General features: G+C 42.9%; 1 protein-coding gene across 8 annotated transcripts in view; it reads left to right on the plus strand.

The window, feature by feature from the left end:
* ITSN2 (intersectin 2) overlaps nt 1-19,984 on the plus strand; it is a 75,071-nt gene that overhangs the window by 12,468 nt on the left and 42,619 nt on the right. For 7 of the 8 annotated variants that reach the window (XM_028721802.2, XM_028721803.2, XM_028721801.2 and 4 more), the window contains 13 exons: nt 1,781-1,844; nt 6,714-6,877; nt 7,897-8,091; nt 10,355-10,451; nt 10,690-10,832; nt 12,767-12,830; nt 14,097-14,234; nt 14,323-14,411; nt 15,266-15,528; nt 16,258-16,407; nt 16,899-17,039; nt 17,891-17,978; nt 18,922-19,061. In XM_028721802.2, the coding sequence (XP_028577635.2) occupies nt 1,781-1,844; nt 6,714-6,877; nt 7,897-8,091; nt 10,355-10,451; nt 10,690-10,832; nt 12,767-12,830; nt 14,097-14,234; nt 14,323-14,411; nt 15,266-15,528; nt 16,258-16,407; nt 16,899-17,039; nt 17,891-17,978; nt 18,922-19,061 (1,736 nt within the window). Of the gene's footprint in view, nt 1-1,780; nt 1,845-6,713; nt 6,878-7,896; nt 8,092-10,354; nt 10,452-10,689; nt 10,833-12,766; nt 12,831-14,096; nt 14,252-14,322; nt 14,412-15,265; nt 15,529-16,257; nt 16,408-16,898; nt 17,040-17,890; nt 17,979-18,921; nt 19,062-19,984 lie in introns of those variants that run through there. The other variant, XM_077926630.1, reaches the window with a different exon arrangement.

Consider the following 19,984-nt stretch of genomic DNA (forward strand, 5'->3'; position numbering starts at 1 on the left):
AAGATTTAAATCATGAATTTGCTCTCACTTGAAAATTGGCATAAAATGCCTCTTGAAGGAAGCAAGGGGTTCCTCCAGATTGATATCATTTACAAGTACAGGATGGCCACACCTTACGTGGGGACTCTGTTCCAAGAGTTCAGTGTATACAAAAAGGTGCATATTCAAGCCACCTCCTTGGAAGTTGGTCTTCTACCATCAGCTGGTGCCCGGAGTGAACCTCACTCCACAAGTTCCCCACCTTGCTTGGGGTAGGCCTATTCAGTGCACGGGCTCTGAGATGCTCTCATGAGAACTCGCAGGACTGCCCAAGTTCCCGTGAATGAGCATCTCCAGGCATCTGGAGCCAACGTGCTGAGACGCCTTGCCTGTATACCTGAAGGAGCATCTCCACCCCCATCGTTCAGCCCGGACACTGAGATCCAGCGCCGAGGGCCTTCTGGTGGTTCCCTCGCTATGAGAAGCAAAGTTATAGGGAACCAGGCAGAGGGCCTTCTCGGTAGTGGCACCCGCCCTGTGGAATGCCCTCCCTTCAGATGTGAAGGAAATAAGCAGCTATCCTATCCATCGGAAGGCAGCCCTGTTTAGGAAAGTTTTTAATATTTAATGCTGTATTGTTTTTAACACTCGATTGGGAGCTGCCCAGAGTGGCTGGGGAAACTCAGCCAGATGGGCAGGGTATAAATAATAAATTTATTATTATTATTATTATTATTATTATTATTATTATTATGAGCTTTTCACCTTAGTTTAAAGAGGTAAAGAGTCTAGTCTGGTCAGAAGGGAGTTTGCCTCACTTGGCAGGCAATTAAACCTAAAATTGGAGAATCAATTTTTTGATTCTCCATTTTATTGATTTTTGGAAAATTGTATGTAAGATTGCTTCTGTTATGTGATTTATGTGTTTGATTAGAAAGTACTAATTTTTATTAGCTTTATGCATTTTCACTTGTTTTAGTCTGGACTTTATATAAAATTGGATATGCTTAGATTGTATTCATATTTTTGTAAAATTGTGTATGTTTATTTTACTTGCTTGCAGTGTGTGTGTGTGTGTGTGTGTGTGTGTGTGGTGTATAGGGGTATATGGGGCAAGGCACTTCAGCCCCCTCCATATTTTGAAGCAGGGGGCCCAAGCATCTCACCTATCAATCACAGCTCTGACACTCATTGGCTAAAACTACTGATAGGCAGGAGCATCCAGTCTGGCTCCTTCCCCAGAAGTCACTTGGAAGGGTGCATGCACATTTTGCTTCATAGCTTTCCTTTTAAATAAAAGCTCAAAGTCTGCTTTCCCTTCTCAGGGACATAGTGTCCATGGGCCAAAGTTGGTGACCATGATCAAGGATATTGTTGGTTCCTATGCTCACCACTTAGATATAGATACCAGTAGTCCTCATCGTTCCCTCTGGGTCTTCACGGGGCCCTAATGGCAGTAGCCATCTGGAAGCAGATGAGCAAAGGGAATCTGGTATTTCAGCAGGCTGAAGTGGAGCTGTGCTATGTGCCTGCTGGAATAGGTGTTTACAAATACATATATCCAATTAATAATGGCTCTTTCTCATTGTTAAAATTTTCATTGATTGATTTGTGAATCAGAACATTAAATCCACTCAGTAATTTTGCATTTGCGATGTCAAATAGTTGAAGCACTTTGGTAACTTTTAAAAACATGGTCCAGTATATTAATGAGTCCTTTAAGGAAAAAATCACCAATGGAAAGTTGAGAATTGTATTAATGATGATGACTCACCTTGTCCCATTTTTTCTTTCCACATAGGTGATCAAGCACGTACCTTTTTTTTACAGTCGGGTCTGCCGTCTCCAGTCTTGGCTGAAATATGGTAATACATACATGCATGCATGCATGCATGCAGATATGTTTAATACTGTTATATTGATAGCACAAACGTCTATATCTTTACTGAATGTGTTTAATGAGGATTATATAATGATAACAATGATAATTTATTGCTTATACCCCACCCATCTGGCCAGGGCTCTGCAGCCACTCTGTGCAACTCCCAACAGAATATTAAAAACACAATAAAACATCAAGAATAAAAAAACTTCCCTAATTCATGAAATATTAAAAGCTTCCCTAAACAGAGCTGCCTTCAGATGTCTTCTAAAACTCAGATAGCTGTTTATTTCCTTGACTTCTGATGGGAGAGCGTTCTACGGGGCGGCTGCCCTCTGCCTGGTTCCCTGTAACTTAGCTTCTCACAGTGAGGGAACCTCCAGAAGGCCCTCAGAGCTGGATCACAGTGTCTGGGCAGAACGTTGGGGTTGGAGATGCTCCTTCAGGTATACTGGGCCAAGGTGGTTTAAGGCTTTAAAGGTCAGCACCAACACTTTGAATTGTGCTTGGAAATGTACTGGGAGCCAATATAGGTCTTTCAGGACCAGTGTTATATGGTCTTGGTGGCCACTCCCAGTCACCAGTCTAGCTGCCGCATTCTGGATTAGTTGTAGTTTCCGGGTCACCTTCAAAGGTAGAGCACATTGCAGTAGTCCAAGCGGGAGATAACCAGAGCATGCACCACTCTGGTGAGACAGTCTGCGGGCAGGTAGGGTCTCAGACTGCATACTAGGTGGAGTTGGTAGACAGCTGCCTTGGACACAGAATTGACCTGCGTCTCCATGGACAGCTGTGAGTCCAAAATGACTCCTAGGCTGCGCACCTCCTCCTTCAGGGGCACAGTTACCCCACTCAAGACCAAGGAGTCCCCCAAATCTGCCCGCCCCCTGTCAGTACTTCTGTCTTGTCAGGATTCAGCCTCAATCTGTTAGCCACCATCCATCCTCCAACCGCCTCCAGGCTGGTTCTGATTTAAAAGAGAGGTAGAGCTAGGTATCATGCGCATACTGATGAACACCCAGCCCAAACCCCCTGATGATCTCTCCCAGCAGCTTCATATAGATGTTAAAAAGCATGGGGGAGAGGACGGAACCCGGAGGCACCCCACAAGTGAGAGTCCAGGGGTCCGAACACTCATCCCCCCCATACCACTTTCTGGACACGGCCCAGGAGGGAGGAGCGGAACCACTGTATAACAGTGCCACCAGCTCCTCTAGATGGCCCAGAAGGATGTGATGGTTGATGGTATCAAAGGCCACTGAGAGATCCAGCAGAACTAGGTAATAGCTTTCACCTTTGTTGCTAGCCCACCAGAGATCATCGACCAGCACGACCAAGGCAGCTTCAGTCCCATGATAAGGCCTGAATCCCAACTGGAAGGGATACAAATGGTCTGCATCCTCCAGGTGTGCTTGGAGTTGTTCACAACCACCCGCTCAATCACCTTGCCCAAGAATGGAAGATTTGAGACAGGGCAATAGTTGGCCATATTGGGCGGGTCTCCCGTTCCAGCCCTGCTCCCATGGTGGAGTCTACCTCTTTCTGAATCTGAGCAACTTTATCTGCAAAACCTTTGGAAAATCATTGCAGGAGATCTTGGGGTCCTTACCAGACCCCAGTGGCGAAGGTGGTTCCATTAGATTGCGAACCACCTGAAAGAGTCCCCTGCTGCTATTTTCTGCATATGCAATAGAGGTGGTGAAGAATGTCTTCTTCGCCGTCACTATCGCCACTTGGTAGGCTTGATGTTGAGCTCTAACCCATGTCCGGTCCGATTCAGAATGAGTTTTCTGACATCAGTGCTCTAGCTGTCTCAGCGATTGTTTCATCGCCCTCAGCTCTAGGGGAAACCATGGGGCTGTTTGGGCTCCATGCTATCAGAGAGGGCGCTTTGGAGCCAGACAGTTGATAGTCCTGGTTAACTCCACATTCCAGCAGGTCATCAGGGAATCAGCTGAAAGGCCATCAACATGGGTTAGAACATCCCCTACCACTCTCTGGAAACCATTTGGATCCATTAAGTGGCAGGGGCGGACCATCCGAATCAATCCTACCTCCCTGCAGAGGGGAAGGGTCCAGTTGCACCACACTCCTGTTGCAGTGAGGACTGGACCATCGGCTGTGGTGAAGACTTCAGGGCCTGCTTCCTTGCAAGGCCTTTACCCACTGACCTATGGGGCGAGGCCCAGGCCCTCACACTTCCAGCTTTAAAGAGACTCCTGCTGCAATGAGGACTGTTTGGCCCAGTGGGTAGGGCTGGACTATCTGGAACAAACTCTTGGGGAAGGGCCTGGGGTGGGGGTAGTGTTCCACTATTGCTTCCCTGCTCCAGGTATCTAATGTGTTTTAAAATGTTCTTAAGCAGTCTGTGACATTTTTAGTTTTTTGCTTTTGCTTTGTTTTTACTCTGTGGGGTGGGATAAACGTTTAGTTGGGGCTGGGGATTAGTTTAATTTTAGTATAATTGTAATTTATTTTTATTATTCAAACCAAATCAAATACCTTTATTGGCATCACAGTATAAAACGTTTCAAATCACTGGGATAATTAAAAGGACAAGGGTGAAGCTGTCAAGGGTTATAAGGTATTATTATTATTACTTTTAGTGGTTTCTTGTATTGTTTGCATTTTGTTCTGAAGGGCAAAGGGTCAGTGCTGCCTTGAAGTGGGCCCCAGCCAACAGAATGGCTGGGGCTGGTTTGATTGAGGGTGGGGGGTGGGGGTGGGATGCACTGGGACACCCGATCTCAGTGATCACAGGCAGGAGGAGGAGTTACGCTAAGACCAGACCACATCATTCCCGAGGAGGCAGGTTTAGTCGTTGTTTGAAGGCTATCTCTGCCTCCGGGTCTGATCCTGACTAGAAGGATACGGGAATCAACAAGGGAGACCCACACGACCTTAAGGTGCTGCTGTGCAATGCCAGGTTGATGATTCATAAGACCACTGCCATCCATGACTTGATCGTGGATGGAGGACTTGACCTGACATGTGTAAGAGAGACTTGGTTGGATGAAGCAGACGGGCCGGTTCTTGCCGCTGCTGGTCCACCAGGTTTCTCTTACGCACAGCAGCCCAGGTCATATGTCCGGGGGGGGGGGAGTTTGCAGTGATTTTTAGGATTTTTAAGGATATGATTTGTTCCTATTTTTTTACTTTTAATTTTTTAATTAATTTCTATACCGCCCTCTACCTGAAGGTCTTAGGGCGGTTCACATAACATATCAAATACATGAAATCAAAACAATAACCCAATAACCCAATAACCCTCCCCCCCCCCCCCCAAAAAAAAAAGAGCCAGCATTTTAAAAAGTGTTATCGGATGTAGATCAAGTCAGGCAAAGGCCTGGTTAAAAAGGAACATTTTTGCCTGGCGTCTAAAGGTGTATAGTGAAGGTGCCAGGTGAACTGGGGAGAGCATTCCACAGATGGATGGGGAGCTACTGCAGAGAAGGAGGGGGCATACAAAGAAGGGCACCTGAAGATGATCTCAGCGTCCGAGGCGGTTCATGGGGAAAGAGGGGGTCCTTGAGGTATTGCGGTTCTGAGACGTTTAAGGCCTTATAGGTCAAAAGCAGCACTTTGAATTGGGCCTGGAAACTAATCGGTAGCCAGTTCAGTTGGACCAGGATCAGTGTAAGATGCTCAAACCGTCTTGCTCCTGTTCCCCCCCGAATATTGTTGTTCTTTACAACTGTCTTATTCTTGTCAGAGAAATGTTGAATGGCATGATCTGTATATCTAAATTTCTGTCCTAGGAGAAAAATATTAGGATAGAATAGACTAATGTTTTGGAGCACAAACTGAATTTAATGCATCTGTGGTGCTAGCAGCCTCTGAATGTGCCATGTGCTGTTAACTGAGTTTGGAGTAAAAACACAAAAACTGTAAACAAGCAGCAAGGTTTTCATGCTTCCTGCCATGATGGTTGCATTTTCTGATCCTTGGGTGGTGCATAGTACCCTTATTGCCTTAGGTATATGGTCTGCCTTTTTTATTACAGTCATACCCTGGGTTACAGACGCTTCAGGTTGCGTTTTTTCTGGTTACGGACCCGCCGAAACCCGGAAGTACTGGAACGGGTTCCTTCCGGGTTTCGGGGGTCATGGATGCGCAGAAGCGCCGAATCGCAATCCGCACGTGCGCTGATGCGCCGCTGCGGCTTGCGCACACTGTGAGTTGCAAACGTGCATCCCGCATGGATCACGTTCGCAACCCAAGCTTCCACTACTCACTTACTAGAATATGCAGCATCTATGCTCTTATCACTCTGTTTGCAAAATTCTTTCTAACAACGGGATGAAACAGAACAGATTATATTGTTTTTGCTTCTTGGGATTCTGAATAGATGCAACTGTTGAAGACTTAAATTCTGTCAGCATATGTTAGTTGCATTACTGTTTATTGTGTAAGCATTTAAAAAAATATTTTGGAACTTTTAAACTGCTGTAGGCCACTCTCAGCTCTGTTTCTACTATGAAAGGGTGGAATATAAATCCTAATGTTCTGAGCCAAGTGATTAGAGCTGCTATACCACTTCTATATAAAGGATGCACTGGAGTTTTTGAGCATAGAGCAATTCAGGTGATTAATGTCCCTATTTTACTCTTGCCCAATTTCTGTCATTCTCTGCTCTGTTGTAACCTCTCTCCAACCTAGGTGAAGGATAAAATTCGGTAATTCATAGGTTTGCCTCTAGCAACCTTGCTTTCTTTTCCAGTAGATGCTGCTCCTGAAGAGTTAACCCAGGGGTGGGGGTGGAAATACTAAGAGCTCCCTGCCAAATAGGAGTAATTGGCAAGGAAAATAGTCTTCTGCTATATATAGACGTTGTTGTATTGTTGTTTTTAAGGGCACTTTCAGACCTGAACAAGGATGGGAAAATGGATCAGCAAGAGTTTTCTATAGCAATGAAGCTCATCAAACTAAAGCTACAAGGCCAGCCTTTGCCTGTGGTTCTCCCTCCAATGATGAAGCAACCTCCAGCATTCTCTCCCTTGATTTCTGCTCGTTTTGGTAATCATGAATATGAATCAATGTCCAGGTGTTTGGAGAAAGACTGCCCCTCTTAAATTATTATTGATAAATAAATAGCTATGTTCAAATCTGTTATCATTAGACCATAGATCATGATGTTAAAGATATGTACAGAAAATATAGCTAAATATTATCATATATTTTTGTCATAAAAATGAATAATACTTTTGAGATGATTCTCCTGTGCTCTGATGGCATAATAAGGATGGGCCTCAGAAATAGTGCAGCTAATTCTATGTGCTGAAAAGGGGTTAGGACTTGCATGTTTCAAAGTGCAACCATGCTTGCCATATGGCACGATCCTTTAAAAAGTAGGGTGAGTTTTGAAAGCAGTTTGTGATATGTTGTTGGCACCTGTCTGTCTCGAGTGACAATGGAGTGTGCCTCGGGGGGTGAAGGCAAGCCACTGGAGAATTGCCTGCTGTGGCTGCAGAGACCGCAGAGCAACTCATAACTGCTGCCTGCTGCATTGGTCTGCTGTTCTAAGTGGGTTTACAAAAAACAACCCTACTTTTTAAAGGCAAACCTTTCAATGTGCCTAAAGTGGATGCCACTGAACAAATTATTCTCTTCCTCTAATCGTACTGTATATTAGACATCTATTGGTTTAAAGCAAGTACTTGGAGCATATTGCTTGTTCTTTTTTTCTGAAGCCTGTGGCAACTGGGATGTGTTATTAGGGAGAAAATCATGGCTGTATAACTGCTTGAATGAAGCAAACTTATGTGTAAGCATAGACCTCTTATCTAAAACTAGTTTTTGTAGCTCAGGGTTTCCCAAACTTGGGTTTGCAGCTGTTTTTGGACTACAACTCTCATCCTCCCTAGCTCGTAGGACCCATGGTCAGAGATGATGGGAGCTGCAGTCCAAAAACAGCTGGAGACACAAGTTTGGGAAGCCCTGGTGTAGATCTCTCTAGTAAAAGTGAGTCATGTCTCCCCAATTCCTGGCTATTCACAGCTATATGGCTATCACTAACAACTTGGTTTCTCTTCTAGGCATGGGCAGTATGCCAAACCTGTCTATTCCAGCATCTGTTCCCACAATGGCACCTTTAGCTCCAATGTCCTCTTTTGCATCTGTAACGTCCATCCCCCCCCTGATTATTTCTGCTCCTCTGCTGCCTTCCACCAGCACACCTGCATTGCCAAATGGAACAACCAGCCTCCTCCAGCCACTACCATACTCTTCAAGTAAGTATCATCATGTCCGACAAGAGGCAGACTTCCAGTCTGGACAATCTGAGTTGGATGTTGGCCAATGTTTTGATTCTGAATGCAAAATCTCCTCCTAGCAAATACTAAACTGATGATTTTTCCACCTTAAATTCCTTCTTCTTGCTACGCTAACCACTTTCCACTGGAAATATTGTATGCATGATGCCCCGCCCCAAATATTTTGTTGTTTTAATGAAAGTTTGGATGTTGCTATGGAGAGCAAGATGGAGCTGGTCCTCAGCCTTTTCCCTTATACTGTTTTCCTGCTCAAGGTCACTAATCCATGGAAGCTATTTCCTTGTTTGTGGGGAAAAGAGGAGGAGATTAGTTTTGAGGGGACAAACGTCAGGAAGGGAGAGGGTTAAGCACCCCCTTACCTCATAGGTCCTCCTGCTCAGCCTCTGAGGCTCACTATTATTGAAGAAGAGCCCTGCCAAATCATGGTAGGAAAGTTACACAACATGGTGCTGCCCATAGAAAATGTATTGAAGAAAATGAAAAAATAGAATTGGGCTATAAATTAGCATAAATTATTAGGGTGTTGTAGTCAGACTAGTTCTCAAAGCTCGTCAAGTTTGTGGTATGGAGTCAATTTTTTATTCTTTTGCTTTTTTCTTTTTCATGTTTTTCTTTTTCTTCTTTGTTTGCTCATTTACCCACTTAATTTTTGAGCTTTGTGTTTTGCACTTTGTTTTTTTTTAAAAAAGTTTTGTTCTATTTTTATTTATCCATTTTTTCCACTCACATAAGCACAGTTTAAAATAATTCTTATGATTTACTTAAGGCTTATTTTTAATCTGGGAAATAGAGTGTGCATATATCTAATAAGTTAATGTCATGGGACGGCCATCAGAACGGGGGAGGGAGGCAGGGGGATAGAGAGAGCCTCCGGCGCTTCTGAGAAGCAGCTCCTCGCCCGGCAGTGGAGAAAGCCCCACCTCCAGTGGACCAGAGGGGGAGGGGGTAGCTGGGTGAAGGGAGGGCTGGAAGATGCTGCAGAGAGCCCAAGTGCCCCACCTAGCCCGGCTGGCCAGGAGGCACACACGCCGCTTCCGTCACCCTGCTTGCGCAGAGGGGTGAAACGTATGGAGGGGAGGTGGAGATTTGGGGTGTGTAAGTTCTTATGCTGGGGGAGAAACCGGAAGGGGGCACTCCCGGAATCTGCAAGCGACTAAGACGGACATGAACTTTGGGGCTCTGCACTGTAAATAGTTTGCACCAATAAAACCTGTAAAAGACAGGTCGGAGTCCTGCCTGGTTACTCACGAGCAACCACCACCAACATCTGACAGTTAAGCTTAGTGTTTGTGTAATTTCTGAATTTGTTAGAAATTCTAGGAGTTATATTGTATATTTTAATACAGGGGAGAAATTGAATTTTGGTTTATACAGTCAATTAAACGGATGAATGGAAGAATGTTCATAAAGGGGTCAAAACTGATAATCCAAGAAGCAAAAGCTAATTTTGACATATTTGAGCTCAGTTGGTAGAGCATGAGACTCTTAATTTCAGGGTCATGAGTTCAAGCTCCACCTTGAGCAAAGATTCCTGCTTTGTATGGGGTTGGACTAGATGACCCTTGTGGTCCTTTCCAACTCTACAATTCTATTATTCTGTGATTGCAGGCTGACGTAGCTTATCTACAAGAGACCCATTTAATTGAACAGGATAAATAATTATTATAGAAAGACTGGGTGGGGTGGGTTTTTCTTGCCGGAAATGCAACCAGTGCAAAAGGGGTCACCACTTTGGTCAGAAATGGATTTCCAAATGATGTACTTATGAAAACAAGCTTAAAAATAAAAGACAGAACCATTTGAAAAATGAGTTGAAAGAGTTATGGGCACAAATGTTTAATAATGTGCTGGAAGGATAATACCATGGCCCCCTTTGAACAATGCATCGAAGATAGGTCTACACTTGTAAGATAGAAACAAATTGGGTATGGATAAATATAATGATATTTGGAATGTGTTTATAAAAAGCATATTGACTTTTTAATAAGTCTATACTCGTTAGAATAATTGTAATACTTTTATACATTTTTATATACTTACAAGTAATTTTCTCTCTTTTTGTTTTTGGTTCATGTTCACTTTTCCTCACTTTTTTTACTTTATTTCTCTACTGAAAATTTTCATCCAAATAGTAATAATTTGGAGTCAGGTTGGTGCCCAAGTGATCCATGGAGATACTTTTGCCTTGTATTGTGGACTATGTGCTTTTCTCTTGTTTCAGCTTTGCCTCACTTTGGTTCATACAGTCCCATGATGGGCGGATTTGGTGGTGCCAACATCCAGAAGACACAGTCCCTGATAGATCTTGGCTCTAGTAGGTAGGGATCTTCAGGCAGATTTATGTCTCAATAGCAAGTTTCTGTTTTTTTCAAGATCTCTTTGGGTTGTCTTTGCAATCTATCTTGTTCCCCACAAAAGTGAGTACTTGGAAAGACAGAAGTCATTTATTCACATAAACTGTTGCTGCACAAAAACATAGGAACAATGTTCCAGTTTGAACATCTATTTATATAATACCAGATTTCTTGCAAATGTGATCTTTTTTTCATATTGCAGTTCAAATTCTTCTTCTACTACCTCACTAACTGGGAATTCACCAAAGATTGGATTTTCAGACTGGGCAGTTCCTCAGGCTTCCAGATTAAAATACAGGCAGAAGTTCAATAGCCTTGATAAAGGGATGAGTGGATACCTGTCAGGTTAGTATTACAGTATTATATTTAAGCTTGCAAAGGTAAAGATTAATGAGTGATTCATGAGTTAATTGACAAAAAGATTTCCTCCTGTTCGTAATGCAGTTTGTTCTAAGGGGGATTTCTTTTTAAAGGAAAGGGATTGCAATTGAAGATTAAGTTTATAATTAATTGAATAATTTTCCTATATAAGAAAATGAAATCCCAGTATAAATGTAATATTTAACTGCACTTGCATGTTTGAAGATTTTTTATAAATAAGTGTATCTTTGCAGGTGGTGTAAACAAAATCTGCCCTTATTCCCTTATGGGGAACACAAGAGCCCTTATATAGTCCTTTGTAGGTTCTCCATCGGTAGGAGAAAATAACAGGCCAACCAGAGAAAATTGAGAAGCAAAGCAGCTAGTAAGCCTGATCTTTATTAAAGCTGTTGCAACAGGGTGCTCCCCTCACACGCAGGAAAGGAGGAGGACCCAGAACCAAGGTGTGCCTGTCCTTATATAGACTTTTTAAATTGCTCACCCTCAAACTCCAGACCACCCCCAGAAACATCATACATACATCATAGAAGGGGTGTAGTCCAGGACCACCACCCCAATACATCATACCTACATCACAGGGGGCGGTCTAAAACAGAATCCTGAGTGTGTTGTTTATCTCCTGGCTGGCAAGTTACCTGATTGCATTATCTGGGTTTTGGCTACTCTTATGTTATTATACTCCTGCCAACCTTGCAGTTCGAAACCACGTCAAAGTGCAAGTAAATAAATAGGTACCGTCGGGAAGGTAAACTGCATTTCCGTGCGCTGCTCTGGTTCGCCAGAAGCGACTTAGTCATGCTGGCCACATGACCCGGAAGCTGTACGCCGACTCCCTCAGCCAGTAAAGCAAGATGAGCGCTGCAACCCCAGAGTTGTCCACGACTGGACCTAATGGTCAGGGGTCCCTTTACCTTTATGTTATTATAACTACTTACCGTATTTTTTGCTCTATAAGACTCACTTTTTCCCTTCTAAAAAGTAAGGGGAAATGTGTGTGCATCTTAGGGAGCGAATGCAGGCTGCGAAGCTATCAGAGAAGCCAGAACAGCAAGAGGGATTGCTGCTTTCACTGCACAGCGATCCCTCTTGCTGTTCTGGCTTCTGAGATTCAGAATATTTTTTTTCTTGTTTTCCTCCTCCAAAAACTAGGTGCATCTTGTGGTCTGGTGCGTCTTATAGAGCAAAAAATACGGTAATTCCTGAATCCAGGTCACATGCTCACCCTATTCACACCTTAAATGTGCCCTAAAGGCAGGATTTGTGAGCACAGTGACCATGAGGAGGCTTTTTCATTTCCTTCCTCCTTGCAGAGAAACATTTGGTCAGTTTGGGAGAGTCAAAATGGTTTCAGGACTGTCTTCCTATACTGTTTCAGACATGTGGTTTATGTATTTATGTACATGTTTGCCTTGTACATTTAATTTATACATTTGAGACCTTAAATTATTATAATACAGACTAAGACTTTTCAAATTATATTTCGAGTAAAACCAAACAAGGGCCCATCCACATTTCCCTTTGTCCTGTGATTTATTCCATTTGGTCTGTGGCTTGTAGGCATGGGTCTGAGAGGTTTCTCTTTTGTTCCATCACTTTCCCTGGGAAACCCTGCTGTTCACAGCTGAATCAGAGCATTTGTTCCAGTCCAGACATTTGTTCCAATCCAGCAGTAATAAGCAAGTTTTCATCTGGGAAAGTGCAGAACAAAAGAAAAACCTCTCAGACCCATGTCTAGAAATCACAGTCCAAACAGAATAAATCACAGGACAAAGAAAAGTGTGGATGAGCCCTGGCCTGTAGATGGTAAAAAATATCACTGGTTCTTGAGTGCAATTAGATTTATATATTAACATACTTGACTTATATATTAACATACTTTTCATCTTTGATTTACTCAGGGTTTCAGGCAAAAAATATTCTTCTGCAATCAAACCTTTCCCAGACGCAGTTAGCTACTATTTGGTAAGTCCACACATAAAGACTTTGATGTTTTGTGCTGCTCAGTGTTAATAAGCATAGAGTAATTTTTAAAGAAATGTAATAGTCTACATTGCATATTTAATACTGTACTCTTTTTATTTTATGCTTATTCTTGAATTGCAGAATTCTGGTGTTGAGATTATATCTGTTTAATTTCTTTTTTAAAAAATTATCTTTAATTAAAAGTGGTGGCAGCGGCTCTACCAATGAAAGGTCCTGCAGCCAATCAGAAGCCACAGAAGGTCGCGGTGGCGTGGGGACTCTGAAAGGCTGCATGAGCTTCCTGCAGCCAATCAGAAGCCACAGAAGCGTTTCCGCCCGCTCAGTCAGTCCCCGCAAGGTGAGGCGTCTGTGGCTTCTTTCCAAGGAAATGCCTCACCGCGTCAGGTTTACCTCAGCGCGCGGTGACTGACTGAGTGGCTGGCAGGGTCCGCAGGCCGGATTTATGAGACTAGTGGGCCAGATCTGGCCTGCGTGCCGTGGTTTGAAGACCCCTGTCCTACTACTTCACACCCCGTGCCTCTGGGAGAATTAAAACGGGTGTTTAATTCTCCAGTTAAAATCAGCTGGACTCCAAATTAATATCCTTCAATGCATTAAACATCAAAACATTAACAATGTATGGGTTTAGAACAAGGATGGGGCTAGACTTGACCACAGGATGCTCTCACTCCTCACCTGACATCAAGAATTGGGGCATGTAGACCTTCTCACAGTTGTCAGTGCACCACACAGGACTTGCGAACAACCTTGCACAGTGCTTTGGAGTACCATAGAGTACCATCTTTACAGAGTGCTGCATAGGGGCCTTGGCAAAGCCCTTCAAGGGTCAGCTGCACCAAGGAGTCCCACGTGGGGAACTCAGTGGCACAACCAATCTCACAGAACTTTGAGCTCCACCTCAGCTGCACAGACAGTCCCAGTGGGCTTGCTCTCTCTGTCAGTCAGCTGCTTGGCAGTTCAGAGTTGGGAGCCCATTTCAAGACTCTTTGTTGGAGCCTCAATTTCCCCCTCACCCAATGTCACATGTGAATTCGAGTGTGGGGCAAGTGAGCATGATTTGGGGGAAACTGCCATGCAGGCCCAATTATGTTTCAAATGTGCTTTTGTGGGTATTTGCTTTTTCAGAATTGTTCGAGTTAGTAAGAGGTATCTTGAAGAAATTGTACTAGAATGTTGCATTGAAACAATGAGATTGCTGTTTCGTATTTCCTCTGTTCTTCTAATGCAATTGTTCTGTCTTCCTAGGTCACTTGCTGACGTTGATGGCAATGGGCAGCTGAAAGCAGAGGAGTTCATCTTAGCCATGCACCTGACTGATATGGCCAAGGCTGGGCAGCCTCTCCCACTCACTCTGCCTCCGGAGTTAGTGCCACCTTCTATGAGGTGCAGAACACAAGATGGTATGTTATTAAAATTGTATAATAAATGGAAAAGATGCCCTTTTTAAAAAATCCTTGTTTCTTCTCTCTAGAAGTGGAAAATGTGCTGAAAATACTGATTGTGTTCTGCCAACATACCAGAAAATAATGCAGGAAGAAGAACCTCCCCAAAAACTTCCAGGTAACAGTGGGGTTCTTTTTTATGTTAAGAGTGCAAAGTTGACTTTAAAAAGGCATTAGAACTGAAAGAAACATTGTTTTATCCCATATTCCAGATATTATGTGTCCCTGACATCAATTTGCTTGATAGAAGCTATTTGAGCACTTAATAACAATTGTAGGACTCAAGTATAAATTGCTTACAGTAGCAGTGGTATGTTGTCAGGACCGAAAAGCAGCAGTGCATTGGGCTATGTGGAGTCAGAGTGGTTGGACTGTGGCAGTGTTTCTACGACTTGATCCCCCAGCTGTTGTTGGACTGCAACTCTCATCATCCCTGGCTGACAAGACCAATGGTCAGGGATAATGGGGACTCAAGTTTGAGAAACATGGGACTATGAAAGCAGCAGGCAAGATGAAGAAACCCAAAACTACGTTTATTTACTTAATTTCCTTTTTGAATCACTTCAGTATCAAAGCCCTGTGCATATAACAAATGCTTTTCCATTTGTCAGTGATCTTACTTGAGTGTTATCTACCTCCATGTTTCATACTACAGTGGTACCTCGGGTTACATACGCTTCAGGTTACATACGCTTCAGGTTACAGACTCCGCTAACCCAGAAATATTACCTCAGGTTAAGAACTTTGCTTCAGGATGAGAACAGAAATTGCACCACAGCAGCGCAGCGGCAGCAGGAGGCCCCATTAGCTAAAGTGGTGCTTCAGGTTAAGAACAGTTTCAGGTTAAGAATGGACATCTAAAACGAATAAAGTACTTAACCTGAGGTACCACTGTACTGTCTTTGTTTTAGAAATGAACCTGCATTAGATCAATTTTTGCACTCTGATGCCATTTACTATTCTTTAATCTAGTTACATTTGAGGACAAGAGGAAAGCCAACTATGAGAGAGGCAACATGGAGCTGGAGAAACGCCGCCAGGTGTTGTTGGAGCAGCAGCAGAGAGAGGCGGAGCGTAAGGCTCAGAGGGAAAGAGAAGAAAAGGAGCGAAGAGAGAGGGAACGGCAGGAGCAGGAGCGAAAGAAACAACTTGAACTGGAAAGGCACATGGAAAGACAGCGGGAGATGGAGAGACGGAAGGAGGAAGAAAGAAAGAAAGAAATTGAAAGGCGGGAGGTTGTTCTGCTAATTGCTATTTTTAATCTGCAAAGGAATATATTTTCCGTTTATTGCTGTTTAGTGATCTTCACTTAAGCATTCTTTTGCCACCGTGCTGAAACCCACTTGTCCCTAAAGATGACACCAAACCCAAGAGCCCCAGCTGTGTCTGGGGGCAGCCAAAGCTCAGCCTCAAGCAGCCAGTTCTCCATTGAAGTGTTCCAGGCAGTCAGCACAAATAGCTGGGCTGCCTTCAGGGCATTGCCTAAGCACCTCCAGAAAGTGCCTGCCAGGTGTCTGTCACACAGAATTGCAGTGTTGTGCATGCGCTAGCAACCCTGTCCAGGTAGGCAGTCCCGAGTCCAGCAGTGACCTCGACAGGAAGTCCGAGGCTGTAGTGTCACCAGCTAAGGGGCGAGGCTGAGTTCCTCATGCTGAGACGGATGCTGGTAATCGGGGAACCCCTGAATGTGAGGCCCAGAGGCAGGAGTACATGCAACCTGCTGCAGCAGAACCAGGACCCTCGTGGCATGGGCCCCTTCCCCTGGGCTTGGAGAAGCGAGGGCCTCCTGTATGGCATTGCCAGTGCAATAGCACCAAGTGGGCGGCTATGGAAAGGTAGGATAAATGTTTGTCTTCAGACCAGAGGCTCCCCCTTTAAAGAAGTTGAAATGCACATTCTCCATAATTCATTGCCCTTTAGCACTTTTGAAAGAACTGAACATTTAGTGGTTATTTTATCTGCAGGCAGCAAAGCAGGAGCTTGAGCGCCAACGGCGTCTGGAGTGGGAGAGGATTCGGCGTCAGGATCTTCTTAATCAGCGTAATCGAGAACAAGAAGAAATTGTCAAACTGGCCTCTAAGAAGAAGAGCCTCAGTCTTGAGCTGGATGCCTTGGTGAGTCACAGCACTGCAAAGGACATAGGGAACTCCACTGGCAGGAGTAGGGAACACAGCTCCTGCAGATGCTCCAGCCAACCTGGGGGGGGGGGGGGTGTCAGGTGGGATGGGCATTCCAAGCCAGCAGCACCCGGGCTCACCCAAACAACAACACATTGTCTTTTCAAACATCTTTCTGTATTCTGGGAGGCGGCCGTGTTGGTCTGATGCAGTCAAAATAAGACATTTTAAAATGGTCCAGTAGCACCTTAGAGACCAACTAAGTTTGTTCTAGTTATAAGCGTTCATGTGCACGCATACTTCTTCAGTGGCTATTGACCCTGAGAGTATCTCCCAGCTTGTATAATACTTTATCTTAAAAAATCTTGTTAATTGGCTTTGACTAACTTTCTGTTTTAGGGGTAGTGATTAGCTGATACTCTGTATATTAGAGGCATGTTTTTATGTTCTCGAATCAGATGTTTGATTTTAGATTATTTTCATTACAGGATGGCAAACACCAGCAGATCTCTGGGAGATTGCAAGATGTTATAAAAAGAAAACAAGTTCAAAAAAATGATCTGGATGTTCTGGAAAAGAAATGTGATTTGGAAATTTTTGAAGTCAAGCAGCTACAACAACAGCTTCAAGTATGAAATCTCACTTTAAGTTTCAACTTGTTGCCTTGTGTGTTCCAGAGAATGAAGGACATGAATGAATTGGAGGGGGGTATTTTTAATACATCTGTGTTAAGATGTAGCTACAAAATAATAACAGTTTTTGCTTCTGTTCAAACAGTTCTCCTCCAATAGCTAGATTTCTCAAAATAATACAATTAAACTTTGTTTTTTAACGCTACAAATGACCTAACAAGGATAAAGGCTATTGATGGTTAAATTATCAGGTTTTTCTAGTTTTTACAAGGTACAGCTTACAGAGTCTTAAATGCATGTAGCATGTAACAATATTTGTTATGCCAATATGCTTCAAGGTTAAGAAAAACCTGTCAAGTCCTAAATCCTTCTTTATTCTTGGACGTGTCTTTTATATAAGCTGGTTTGTCCATTTCTCTTGTGGGGTCATAAAATACTATCTATAAATAATTTTCAGCTGAGAGTTCTTTACAATATCAAAATTTTATCTAAAGTATGGAGAATCTGTGTCACTCTTACTTGAACTGATAGGTCTCCATATTGACCGTAGTACAATATCAGGATGTACTGTGGATTCCCATGGAGAAATACCAGAATCAAGCCTAATGTTGCACTTGTCCCAAGTGTCTCTAACTTCCTGTAGAATTACTATTATTGGGTGAAATCCAATTAAGTCATACTCAACATAAATCTGGTGAAATCAAAGGGCAATTGATTTCAGGAGATGTCCCATGAATATATACCTTATATATTTCTAAGAAGGTAGGGCTGTAATGCATTAAGTTATTAAATATGTAAAGAAAGTATACTGATGATAACTTTCTAAAATTTTATCCCCGACTCTGCAGGAATATCAGAATAAGCTGATGCTCCTCATTCCTGAAAAACAGCAGTTAAGTGAGAGAATGAATCATATGCAGATGGGCAATTCTCCTAGTAAGTATATTCAGCATTATTTATCTTTATCCTTCTCAGTCATTCTTTATTTTTAATTACCAAAACAGTGATGGGAAGGAAGGAGAAAATGAAGGTGAGGGATTGAAAAGGACAGTTTGAGCCTGAATCTAGAAGGGGACCCTTGGAACATGGGATGCTCAGAAATTCAAATACATAGAACTGATAGATGGTGATGTACTTCTATTTCCTTTTTGTTAAAAAAAAGTCCATCTGATTTGCTCCTGAGGACCACTGCTGGATCAAAACATGTCTGGCTATGGAAGATATCTGCCTAGTGCAAACTGCATTGCCTCCTCCTCTGGAGGAATTACAGTGGTGCCTCGCAAGACAAAATTAATCCGTTCCGCTAGTCTCTTCGTCTTGCGGTTTTTTCGTCTTGCGAAGCATGGCTATTAGCGGCTTAGCGGCTATTAGCGGCTTTAAGAAAAAGGAAACGAACTCGCAAGACGTTTCGTCTTGCGAAGCAAGCCCATAGGGAAATTTGTCTTGCGGAACGACTCAAAAAACGGAAAACCCTTTCGTCTTGCGAGTTTTCGTCTTGCGAGGCATTTGTCTTGTGGGGCACCACTGTATAGGTGTTGAACCATCTGCTGGTGATACTCAAGCATGGAATTCCCTGTGTCAAGCAGGGGGTGAACTAGATGGCAAACTAGGCATGCTCCAACTCTTAACAGTTCAGGGTAAGATTAAGCCATCAGCTGAAATCTCTTTCCCACCATGGATTTATTGAGTATCTGGACAAGCTTTCAGACTCAGTTCTCTGACTTCAAAAGGTACCAAATTCTTAATGAGCTGATGAGATTGTGGCAGGGATTAGTAAATGTAAAGCAGGTTGTTAATTACAAGGGCCATATAAGTGAAGGGGGGAAAATAACCAAAATGTTCTTAAGATGAAACATTGGATTTTGGCTTTCATCGACAGAAACAGACCTTAATTCACTACAGAAGAAGTCCTCAGAAAAGGAAAAATTATGCCAAAGACTTAGAGAACAACTAGATGCACTAGAAAAAGAAACAGCTACCAAGCTTTCTGAAATGGATGCTTTTGATGATCAACTTAAGGTACAATCTTGCCTCCTATTTGTGAATCAGAGTAATAATTTGTTGTATTCCCTCCCTCCCTCCTATGAAAAAAATTCTTGCTTCTGATTTTTCTTCTGTTTCTCAAGCTTAGTTCAGTATTTCAGCCGATAAAGACCAATGAAAGGTTGCGTGCCTTTTCTGTCCTTTCCATTCATACTGTTTAGATGTTCACAGATTGGTCTCTTTTTGACATTTATAATGCATGTGTCAGCATTTTGCAATACAGGGCCTCATGGTCATAAATTGGTATGGGTGCCATTTTGAATGTTGTAAACTGAATTAATTTACTTGTCATTGAATACTGCCATCCCAAAGTGGGTAACAATTAAATAAGATTATAATAAAAATATACAGGGGAAAATATAACATTGTGCAAAAATTACAGAATTTATAAAATTTTTGGATAGCCTATTCACAACAAAACGGTGGGATATGCAAATTAATAATTTAAGATATTTTTCTCTCTGGTTTTAATAAAAGCTAACCACAGGACATAGTTAGGAAGGCCATCAATTATGCTCGACCTCTTCACCATCTAAGCAACGACCAAGCCAGTTCTCATGCAGCTTAACTCTTTTTGGCTGCTGCATTATGGCACTGGTGTAAACAGATAGATCTTTATTCTCTGAGCGCCATTCCTTCTATAGCCAAATCGCCTTCATCACATATAAGAGGGAGTTGGTAAAAGGCTTCGGGGAGACCCCAACTTTTGCTGAAAAACCTCAGAGGTGGAGAGAACCCAACAGCCCAGTGGAAATGAAAAACCGTAGGGATGTGGAGTATGTAGTGGAGTAAATGGGGAAAAACCATGATGAAACAAGAGCACTCTACTTTTCCAACACTTTGTTTCGGGTTGCACTTAAAAACAATTAATAGTAGTGTGACAAGTTCTATCTAAAGGA

Source organism: Podarcis muralis, chromosome 3 (assembly GCF_964188315.1).
Source record: "Podarcis muralis chromosome 3, rPodMur119.hap1.1, whole genome shotgun sequence".
Lineage (NCBI taxonomy): Eukaryota > Metazoa > Chordata > Lepidosauria > Squamata > Lacertidae > Podarcis > Podarcis muralis.